At 62.6% G+C, this 11,117-nt stretch overlaps 1 protein-coding gene across 2 annotated transcripts; it reads right to left on the reverse strand.

The window, feature by feature from the left end:
• Window positions 1-574: 574 nt before the first annotated feature.
• On the reverse strand, window positions 575-10,335 carry NOTUM (notum, palmitoleoyl-protein carboxylesterase). Of its 2 annotated transcripts, XM_033181618.1 has the most exons (12): window positions 10,239-10,335; window positions 9,101-9,435; window positions 8,166-8,218; window positions 7,995-8,090; window positions 7,465-7,525; window positions 6,614-6,672; window positions 6,113-6,215; window positions 5,187-5,378; window positions 4,954-5,054; window positions 3,820-3,967; window positions 2,355-2,402; window positions 575-1,340 (listed from the first exon to the last, which is right to left on the reverse strand). In XM_033181618.1, exons 2-12 carry the CDS (start codon window positions 9,421-9,423, stop codon window positions 1,034-1,036), a joined length of 1,491 nt encoding a protein of 496 aa, XP_033037509.1. In that variant the 5' UTR covers window positions 9,424-9,435; window positions 10,239-10,335; the 3' UTR covers window positions 575-1,033. The 2 variants fall into 2 exon arrangements, with proteins under 2 accessions (XP_033037509.1, XP_033037508.1); XM_033181617.1 differs by lacking the exon at window positions 10,239-10,335 and having other exon boundaries at window positions 9,101-9,972.
• Between the last annotated feature and the right edge of the window lie 782 nt (window positions 10,336-11,117).

The following is an 11,117-nucleotide window of genomic DNA, read 5'->3' on the forward strand; positions in this document are numbered from 1 at the left end:
GCCACCGCGCCCGGCCTGTTATGCGAATTTCTTCCCAATAAAAAATATAAAAAGGGGCCAAGTACAGTGCCTCACACCTGTAATCCCAGCATATTGGGAGGCTGAGCAGCGAGGGTGGCTTGAGCCCAGGAGTTCAAGACCAGTCTGGGCAAAAAAGGGAGATTCCATCTCTACAAAAAATTCAAACAGTAGCTGGGTGTGGTGGCGCGTGCCTGTAACCCCAGCTATTTGCGAGGCTGAAGTGGGGGAATTGCTTGAGCCCAGGAGTTCAAGGCTGCAGTGAGCTGTGATTGTGCCACTGCACTCCAGCCTGGGCAACATGAGATTCTGTCTCTAAATAAATGAATAAGTAATAAGAAACGCAGCTACTACCATCCACCCTGGGAAGTGGGCATCTACAGAAGGGTTGAAGGGAAGCAGGGCCCCTCCAGAAGACCCTGCTCTGAGTCTGTGCATCCAACAAGGGGTCAGGGCTGGGGAGTCCCCATGGCTCCTCCCTGTGTCTCCTGCTGCGCTGGGGCTGGGGAGGGGAGGGAGAGGTGTGCAGCGTGCGAAGCACATAAACACGCCAGCATTGAGGTTCTTTTTTGTCTCTTTTTTAAAAATCATTTTTAAAAAGTTACAAAACAATATCATTCATCATATATTTCTTATTTTCCTTTTTTAAAAAATTAAAGTAATAAAAAAGTCACTTTATAAAATAATATAAAAGGGCTTGATAGGCGGGGCCAGGTGGGGCGTGTCTGAGCTGGTGGGCTGAGGAATCCAGTGCTTCTCTTCTGGCTCCCCACTCGTCATCGGGAAGGGCCCCCAGGTTACAGCTGGGGGTGACAGCAGGTCCTTTCTCTCTGGCTGGGCTGTGGGAGAGGGGCAGGGAAAGCTGGGGCAGGGAGGGTGGCGGGCAGACCCAGGCAGAGGGATGGCTGGGGCCCTGTCCTGAAGAGATGGGAGGGCCTGCTGGTGGGGGGTGAGGTGGCACTGGGGCAGCGGTGGCTGGGCCCCTCCGTGCTGGCGTCTCCTCCAAACGGTCCGCCTAGCTTCCGTCGCTCAGCAGCCCCAGCAGCTTGCTGGGCTCCAGTCCCTGCTGCTGGGCCACCGTCTGCACGTCAAAGCCCATGTGCATGAGGAACTGGGCCACGTTCATCTCTTGCCCCGTGAACTGGTCTCGGACGGTGGGGCATGAGGGGTTGCAGTGGGGCCAGGGGCAGCTGTCCACCAGGTGGACGGGGCAGCCCTTGAGGGGGCTCTTGCTGGTCTTGTGGCTGTCATGGAGGCTCCTGTCCCAGCAGTGCAGTGCTCGGGGCAGCGATGTCCCCTTCACCTGGACATCAGTCCAGTGGCTGCAGAGGAAAACCAGGCGGGTCACATGTGGGGAGGGGCATCAACACTGAGGCGGCGGTTTTTTTTTTTTTTTTTTTGAGACCAGGCTAGAGTGCAGTGGCACGATCTTGGCTCACTGCAACCTCCGTCTCCTGGGTTCAAGCGATTCTCCTGCCTCAGCCTCCTGAGTAGCTGGGATTACAGGTGTGCACCACCACATCTGGCTAATTTTTTTATTTTTAGTACAAATGGGGTTTCACTATGTTGGCCAGGCTGGTCTCGAACTAACTTCAGGTGATCTGCCCACCTCAACCTCCCAAAGTGCTGAGATTACAGGCGTAAACCACCATATCTAGCCTGGCTTTTTTTTTTTTTTTTTTTTTTTTGAGACAAGATCTCCCTCTGCGCCTCAGGCTACAATGCAGTGGTACGATCACTGCTCGCTGCAGCCTCAACCTCCTGAGTTCAAGTGATTCTCCCACTTCAGTCTTCTGAGTAGCCGGGATTACAGGTGGGAGCCACTGCTGTCATGGGGCTGAGCCTTTGTTTTCTTTTCTTTTTTTTTGAGATGAAGTTTCACTCTTGTTGCCCCCAAGGTAGAGTGCAATGTCGCAATCTTGGCTCACTGTAACCTCCGTCTCCTGGGTTCAAGCGATTCTCCTGCCTCAGCCTCCCGAGTAGCTGGATTATAGGCGCCCGCCACCATGCCCGGCTAATTTTTTGTATTTTTAGTAGAGACGGTGTTTCACTACATTGACCAGGCTGGTCTTGAACTCCTGACCTCAGGTGATCCGCCCGCCTCGGCCTCCCAAAGTGCTGGGATTACAGGCGCGAGCCACTGTGCCCAGCCCAGGGTTGAGTCTTAATTCTTGCCATACAGCTGTTGGTACAAGTGGCTCTGGCACCCCTACAAGGAAATCCCGCCCCTAGAAGGGCCAAGAAGAGACCCGTGGGAGGCCAAGTGCGGTTGAAGAACCTGTGGACTTTTGAAGTTGATGTCAGGGACGCAAGCTGCCCAGAGCAAGGACACTGACCTCCGGATGATGATCTCATGGGAGAGGCAGGCAGGGGCAAAGCTGGCCCTGTTGGAGAGGAGACAGTGGCTTGTGAGCTCCCCACCCCCTCAGCCCCTTTTCCACCCCTACTCCCCTAGAGCTGTCCCCGGCCTGGCCATCGCCCCTTCCTGTTGTTGTGGCTGCCAGCTGCTCCTCTGACCCGGGCCTCCCCCTAGTCGGCCAGCTCCCGGCTGACCCTTATCCCTTTGTGCCTCAAATCCCTGCTCAGAGTCCACCTCTTCCAGGCAGGCCCTCCCAGGTGGTGGCAGGAGGTTGTCCTAGACAGGCAAATATTCTGCTACTATCCAGAACTCTTTTTATTTTATTTTGAGTTGGGGTCTGGCTCTATCGCCCCAGCTGGAGTGTAGCGGTACAATCAAAGCTTGCTTGCCTCCCGCAGGCAAGGTTAGCTCACTGTAACCTTGAACTCCTGGGCTCAAGTGATCCTCCTGCCTCAGCCTCCTGAGTAGCTGGGATTACAGGTGACACCACCATGCCTGGATAATTTTTTTATGTGCAGTAGAGACACGGTTTCACCGTATTGCCCAGGCTGGTCCTGGACTCCTGGCCTCCAGCAATCCCGCTGCCTCGGCCTCCCAAAGGGGTGGGATCACAGCCGTGAGCCAGCGTGCCAGGCCCAAGACCTCTGTCTCTCTCTGTATATACAGAGAGATAAGAGATGTTATATATACATATATGTGTGTGTGCGTGTGTGTGTATATGTGTATTTTTTTTTTTTTTTTTTTTTTTGAGACAGAGTCTCGCTCTGCCGCCCAGGCTGGAGTGCAGTGGCCGGTCTCAGCTCACTGCAAGCTCCGCCTCCTGGGTTTACGCCATTCTCCTGCCTCAGCCTCCAAGCAGCTGGGACTACAGGCGCCCGCCATGTCGCCCGCTAGTTTTTTGTATTTTTAGTAGAGACGGGGTTTCACCATGTTAGCCAGGATGGTCTCGATCTCCTGACCTCGTGATCCGCCCGTCTCGCCTCCCAAAGTGCTGGGATTACAGGCTTGAGCCACCGCGCCCGGCCTATATGTGTATTTTTTGAGACGGAGTCTTATTCTGTCACGCGGGCTGGAGTGCAGTGGCACGATCTCAGCTCACTGCAACCTCCGCCTCCTGGTTCAAGTGATTCTCCTGCCTCAGCCTCTTGAATAGCTGGGATTACAGGTGCCTGCCACTACACCAGACTAATTTTTGCATATTTTGTGGAGATGGGGTTTTGCCATATTGGCTGGGCTGGTCTCGCACTCCTGACCTCAGGTGATCCGCCTGCATGGGCATCCCAAAGTGCTGGGATTACAGACGTGAGTCACCGCGCCCAGCCTACAAAACCTCTATTTTTTTTTGTTTTGTTTTGTTTTTCTTCTTTTGCTTTTTCAGGACCTCTATTTGTAAATCAAGAGGGAGCTACTTGGCGTGGGGCTCCCAGGGCCCATGCACTCACGGCACGTCCTTGAGCGTGTGGCGCAGCTCGCGGCCGAGGTTCTGGATGTACAGTCGTTGGCTCTCCTGCACTGGCTGCCCCGTCAGGTGCACGTTATCCACCGTCAGCTGTGCCTCGTCAAACAGCCACTGCACCACGAACACGGGGCCTGCGGGCAGCGGGGCTCAGTTCGGCCTCCCCATGACCCCTGCTGCTGCCACACACCCCAGGCTCAGAGCTCAGCACCCCCAGGCCCCCTGCAGTACCGCTCACCCCAGGCTCAGAGCTCAGCACTCCCAGGTCCCCGCTGCTGCCCCTGACCCCAGGCTCAGAGCTCAGCAGACCCCCGGCCCCCTGCAGTACCGCTCACCCCAGGCTCAGAGCTCAGCACCCCCAGGCCCCCTGCAGTACCGCTCACCCCAGGCTCAGAGCTCAGCACCCCCAGGCCCCCTGCAGTACCGCTCACTCCAGGCTCAGAGCTCAGCACTCCCAGGTCCCCGCTGCTGGCCCTGACCCCAGGCTCAGAGCTCAGCAGACCCCCGGCCCCCTGCAGTGCCGCTGAGGCTCACAGGCCAGCCACCCTTGGCCCAACTCTCCCCGGGGTGCCAGTCACAAGCCCCCACAGAATGTGGCTTCCTTCTTTCAAACCAGCCTTTTTATAATCCATAGGTTCATAATTAACTAACTACATAAACTGCCTTTCTTTGAAGAAGGGCTCTTATTAACTCCTCCATGACCTTGGCCTGGTTCTCAGCGACTCCACTTTCACCGAAATTTGGTGATGATGGCCTTGCACATAACCTCACCATTCCTCAGAGTGTGGGACTGGGGAGGAACTGGCCCAGGGTCCTGCAGCAGGGAGGGGCAGCATGGGGATGAGCTCCAAAGCACATCCCTAGCCCCCGGTATAGACAGGGTGACCGACCACCTGCCCCACTTTGCCTGGGACTGGGGGGTGTCAGTGCTGAGGGCAGACAAGTCCCAGGCACGCCACAGCGACTGGTCGCCCTGGTACACAGCCGGCCTCCTCCCTGGACCAGGGCAGTGGTTTCTAAGCCCAGCCCAAGAGACTGGAGTCCACGCTGGATTTTCAGAAGCAAGGAAGTGTGGCCACTCCACTGCTGCCCTGTGTGCTCTGCTCAGCTGCCCACTCACAGCGCAGAGTCGGGTAGATCTTATAGCCAAAGAAGCAGTTCCACTCCTCGCCCTCCTGGAACTGGCGTCGGCAGCGCTCCGGGACCACCCCGTTCCAGTACCTGGAGCCATAAACACAGGTTAGGCGGCCATGGGCCTCATCCCCCGGAGCTCCCTGCCCACAAATGCCACTCCACCCAGGCCCTTTTAGGGCAGAGCTGAAGCACAGGAATGGGCCCTCCCCACTGGTGCACCTGATGCCACGGCGGATGGCCTCTGTGGGCGCACACGTGATGGTGTCAACGCAGTCTGTATGGCGATACTGCTTGTTGTCCAGGAACCAGCCGGAATCAGCCAGGCCTCGTACCTGGATGGCGGGGTAGCCCAGCTCCTCCAGCTGCTCAGCCACACGGTCCACATTCAGCAGCACCCCAGTGCCCCCCGCACTGCAAGGAGGGCCAGATGTGAGGCCAGGTGGTTGCGGAGAGGCACTCACCTCCTCCCAGAGTCTGCTCAGTGTCAACCCGTGCCCCAAGGTGGGCAGGAGTCCTGATGCGTTCTGAACTGCAGATGCATTCTGCATTCTCTGTTCATGTGCAAGACCCATGGTTGTCCCCTCCACAACAGTCCAGGGCTGAGGCTGGCAGGTCACATCTCCTTGACACAGCCAGGCTCTCCCCTCTCTCCTCCCTTTCCTCTCTCTGTCTCTTTACCTCAGTTTCCTTATCGGAAAATGAAGATAAACTACATGGCCTCAGGCCCCTTCATGTGTTCCCCATATGTCCCCTGGGTCTCCTGCATGCCTGCTGGGATACAGGGACCCACAGGGGTGATCCTCACCTACTGGGCCCTGGAGAAGGGGTGTTAGTCCACGACCAACCTCTAACCAACGACCTAGGTCCCTGCGGCCCAAACCTTCCGCTATATCCAACAACCATGGGGTCCAGAAACATCCTCTAGACAGCGTCCGGTTACCCAGCACTCTGAAGCCAGGCCTCGGAGACATCCCCAATGATGTGGGTTCTCTCAGCTCCAGCCTCTCACCCTCCCAGCCACCTGCCAAGATATGCACAGACTCCACCCCCTCCTCGCCTCCCATACACCCCCACCCCACACCCCTTCTATGTACCCTGCACACCGTCCTCGCCCCTCACCTCCAGCCCCTGCCCGCCCTGCCCACCTGCTCCCGGCCAGCAGCAGCACCTTGGCCCCGCTCAGCCCTCTGCCCAGAAGCTCCCGCACCACCTCCTGGATGATGAGGGCGCCCATGAAGGCATACTCGTCTGCAAGAGGGACGGGGTGGCCTCAGGTGGGGGCCTGGGCAGAGAGAACCACCTCCTACCCCAGAATGGCTGGCAGAGGAGTTCTTGCCCCGCTGGGGGCTAGGGGGAATCTTCTGAGGAGGGGTCAGGGGTGGGGTAGACTGGAGGAACGTGGGTGCACCAGGCCATGCTGGGGCCTCCTCCCCAGAGAATATTCAGAAATAAGGACCCCTACAGTCGGGGACAAGCGAGCAGTGAATGCGTGGGTCAGACACCCTGGGACATACTGTCAAGGGCTTTGAAAGTGAGACAAAGCTGAGAGTCAGCTTTTCCCCAGAACCCCCCGTCCCGCCTCGTCCCTGCCCTGCCGCCCTGCCTTGTCCCTGCCCTGCTGTGCCCTGGGAAGGTTGGGGACTCACTCTTCTCAGACTTGGATGAAGCCCCACTCCAAACATCACTGGAGCAGTAGGGGATGAAGCTGCAAGACAGAACAGAGTGAGCCTGTCACAGAGCCTGCTGCCCGGCAGCCTCCAGAAAGGATCCCCAGGACAGGACCCCCAGAAAAGACCGACCAGGACAGGACACCCCCAGGAAGAGCCAACCCAGGACAGAACCCCTCCCCCAAGACCCAGGACAGGACCCCCCTGAGGAAGGACCATACCAAGACAGGACCCCCCAGGAAAGGCCAACCTGGGACAGGACCCCCCCAGGAAGGGCCAACCCGGGACAGGACCCCCCCAGGAAGGACCATCCCAGGACAGGAACCCCCAGCAAGGAAGGACCATCCCAGGACAGGAACTCCCCCCAGGAAGGACCAACTCAGGATAGAAGCCACGCCCCAGGAAGGGCCAGCCCAGGCTAGGACCCCCCCAGCAAAGAAGGACCATCCCAGAATAGAACTCTCCCCAAGAAAGACCCCCAGGATAGAACCCCCTAGGAACGACCATCCCAGGACAGGACTCCCCCAGGAAGGACCAACCAGGACAGGACCCCCTCAGGAATGATCATCCCAGGATAGAGCCCCCCCAGGAAGGACCGTCCCAGGACAGGCCCCCCCTCCCCCGCAGGAAGCACCATTCCAGGACAGGACCCCCTCACCGCCAGGGAAGAAACGCCTCCAGAACCCCTCTAGGACAGGACCTCCCCAGAAGAACCATCCAGAACAGGACCCCCAGGAAAGACCATTCCAGGACATGACCCCCCAGGAAGGACCCCCGGAAAGAACCACCCTCCAGGCAGGACTCCCAGGCAGGACCCTGCACCCCCTTACACCATGTTTGCGTTCCACCAGTAGGGGTTCTCCTCCGGCTGTGAGGACAGGATCCCTGTGCCTGGGGACACAGAGGCGGTGGGTCTTTCTAGTGGGAGGAGGCTGTGTAGGGACGGGTCTGGGAACCCCTGGCGAGGAGTAGGGGTTCCTACTTGGCCCCAGCAAGGGAGGTGCTGCTGGCCCGAATCAAGGTCGCCGGGAAAGTGCAGGGTAGTCGGGTGTAGTTACCCCGTGAAGACACCACGGCCACGGTGCCCGGCTGGGCTATGACACCAGGTCTGACCTTGACTTCAACTCCCTGCCCTGCTTTGACCCCGGGAAGGGCCAGAATTGCCCGGCAAGCGCCTGAATGTTAATGTGGAATGGACCCCAAAGGGCGAGAGTGAAGGGCGCCCCCTGCTCTTAGGAAACCCGGGCGCCGGGCTGGGCACGATGTGCGGCGCGGGGGCCTCGCTGGGGCTCCAGGGCGCGGGCGCGGCTTCCTCCCCGGCCTCACGTCGAGGCCGCCTTCTCCAGGGCCCGCCGCTGACCTGTACGAGTGCGCGGCCAGTCCCGGGAGCTCATGAGGCGCCGCATGGTGTTGTATCTGGAGTCGCAGTTCTCGCGGTTGAAGCAGTACCAGCCGCCTGCGGACACGGCCACCGCTCAGGCCGGCGCGCGCAGAGAGCCCTGGCCTCCCCCAGCCTCGACCCCGGACGCACCTTCCAGGAAGAGGAGCCACCGCCGGCTGCCCCTGGACTCTTTCAGGTAGTAGCTGCGGGGAGGACGCACCGTGGGGGGTCGGCCGGGGCTACAGACCCGCCGCGCCCCGCGCGCCCAGCTCTGGCGGAGGGAACGCGCCACCTGTTCCGGCCGTGCGCGGCGGTCGCACGGGGGCGCCCTCGGCCAGGCCCACGCGGAGCTCAGGGACGGCGGCGGTCCCGGGAGGTGGCGCTCGCGGGTCGCGAACGGGCCGCGCGGGGCTGTGGTGCGTGGAAAATCCCCACGTCCAGCCCAGCGCGCGTCCCGTTGTCACCTCGGCGCGGGCGGTGGTCCTCCCGGGGCGCTCGGCGGCTCTCGAAGCATGAAACGCGTCGGCACGGAAGGAGCGCGCATGGCGGGGGCACGGGACGCTGTGGGGAGCGCGGGAGGCACCGACACGGCGGGGGAGCCTTCCTACCGAGCCCCGACCCCACGCCCACGTCTCCCGCTGTCCCTGGGTGTCCTCGGCCTGTTGAGCGCGTGGGCGCCCCCACCACTCCCCGACCTCCGGCCTCACGTCTTCTATCTACTTCGGGGCTATGGGGAGGTGGGCAACAAGCCTCTCCCGCCCCCCGGTGTCGCCGGTTCCCGCTAGAGCCAGGCGCGCTCTCGGGCTGCCATCTCCCCGCCCCGGGACCGAAGGACGCCAGCAGAGCGGCTGGGCCCGGAGGCCGAAGGGTCAGTGCCCGAGCTGGCCGGGGACCAGCCCTTCCAGGGCCGCTCCGCTCCCCACATGGAGAGTCACCGAGCCGGGCCCTCCTCGGGGCCAGCACTGCGGGGCGCCCGACGGAAGCCCTTTCTCCCCGGGGAGAGAACGGCCGCGGCCCGCAGGGAAGGTCCAGCCGGAGACCAGGCGCGTCGGGCGGGGCGGGGAGGCGCAGGGCGCCGGCCTTACCCGGCGGGGCTGCCGTCGTTGCAGGTCACCGAGGTGTTGAGCAGGAGGTGCAGGCGCAGGTCCTCGTTGAGCTGCTGCGCGGAGCAGGGGTACAGGGACTGCGCCAGGCTCTTGACCTGCGCCATGAAGCTGTCCATGTTGCCCTCCACGGCCGTGAAGTCCAGCGGGAAGCTCTCCACGGGCTGTCCGGCCGCCGGCGCCGCCTCGGTCCGCGGGGGAGGCGGCGGCTGCTGACCCCGGCGCCGCCAGGTCTTCCTGCCCTCGCTGCCCCCAGCGCAGTGCAGTAGGCCCAGCAGCAGCAGCACACGCACCCCTCGACCCATGGCCGCGTCCACCTGCGGGGAGCGGGCGTCCTTGAGGCGGCGGCGGCGGAGGGTGCCGGGCCGGGGATGCCGGGGGCACTGGTGGTCCTGCTCCTTCGCCCCCGCTCCCGCCTGCCGGGCCTGGCAGAGAAGGCGCGCGCGGCTGGGCGTCGAGGCTCTCGGGGCTGGGTGCCGTCGGCCTCCGCAGCTGGGGCTCCGCGCCCGGCCGTCCGAGGGCAGCGCAGGGTCTGGGTGCGCTGGCTGCGGCCCGCGCCAATGAGCGGCGGGGGCCGAGGCTGGGCTTATTTGCGGGGGCCGCGGCGGCCCGGGTGCCCGCGCGTTAGATGTGCCGCCGCCGCCGCCCGGGCTCGGCGGAGGGGGGAGGGGGCCGCGCTCGCTCTTTTCTTGGCGGAGGCATCGCCTTTTCTTCCCAAACCGCAAGCCTGACGGAGGGGCCTGGACTACCCCGCCGCGGCCGCCGGAGGCGCTCCCGGCCCGGCTCCGTGGGGGGGCAGCGCGGCCGGGCGGCCCCGGCGGCTCCATTCACCGCGGCCAGCCCGGCGCCGCCGCCCCCGCCCCCGGGGCAGCTGGAAGGGGCGGCGGCGACGGGGAGGGGCGAGGCTTTTCCGCGCCGGCGGGGGGGAGCGGGACGGGGAACTCCGCCCGTGGCGCAGCTGGCCGCGGCCGACGGGCTGGGGGCGCGGGGCGGGCGAGCTCACCTGGAGCCGCCAGTGTCCCTCCCATCCCCCAGGGCCCAGGCCCAGAGCAGGCCGTGGGGCACTCGGACCCCGGCCCGCCTCTCTCCACCCCGCGCAGCCCTGGGGCCCCGCTCTCACCGCGGACAGCGCGGGCGACCCAGTGGCCCCGTCCTCTCAGCGCCCCTGGCCCTGCGCCGTCCCGCTGGTGCGCCCGGCTCCGCTGCGCTCCCCCTCTGGCGCTGGCGCGGAGCCGCCAGGGACTTTTATCCAGCAGGGCCCCCCGGGATCAAAGCGGCGGCGGACACAGGGCTTCGAGCCGAGGGCTCGGCAGCAGCGGCGCGGGGGCCTCCTAGAGAAGCGGACAGGTGGGGCGCAAGGTCCTCGTTCCCTGGGAGACCTGCGAGATGGACCGCGCGCCCCAGCAAGGCGCCGCAGGGTAGTCGCCCAGTTCTGGGGCGCTCCTGCTGGCGCTGGGGTCAGAGAAGAAGCTACAACTTAAGGAGATCACGGGGCCAGAGGTGAGGTTCTGGATCTCCACCCGCCCCAGCCTGGCTGCTGGCCCCATGACGAGGACCCCAGCCGCCACTAGGGGAGGAGGCCAAGGGTCCAGTGGCTGCCCGCTAGGCCTCTGCTTGGGGGCCTTCATGCCACGAAGGGCACCTGGAGATGCTTCACCTTGGAGAGCACCTCTGTCCACTACTGAGGTTCCAGGTGGTGGTGTCAGAACAAGGTTCCTGTGGGAAATCAATACTGGACCTGGGTGGACAGGAGGGGCTCAGGAGGCTTCCTGCTGTGGGCAGGAGGTGGGATGGACAAAAGAAAGGGCGTACACAGGGCCAATGGGGCCGGGCAGACTTTCTCCTTGACCCTCTGGTCTGCAGCCTGCTGAGCACCATGACACCCATTTTAAAGATAGGAAACAGGTCTTACGTTTCAGGACAAGGATCTAGACCCAAGCAGAGCTTCCAGAACCCCTCCTAATTCAGGACAGTGGGGAGTCTACAGCACCACGTGGGG

This window comes from Trachypithecus francoisi, unplaced genomic scaffold, assembly GCF_009764315.1.
Source record: "Trachypithecus francoisi isolate TF-2019V2 unplaced genomic scaffold, Tfra_2.0 Lachesis_group20, whole genome shotgun sequence".
Lineage (NCBI taxonomy): Eukaryota > Metazoa > Chordata > Mammalia > Primates > Cercopithecidae > Trachypithecus > Trachypithecus francoisi.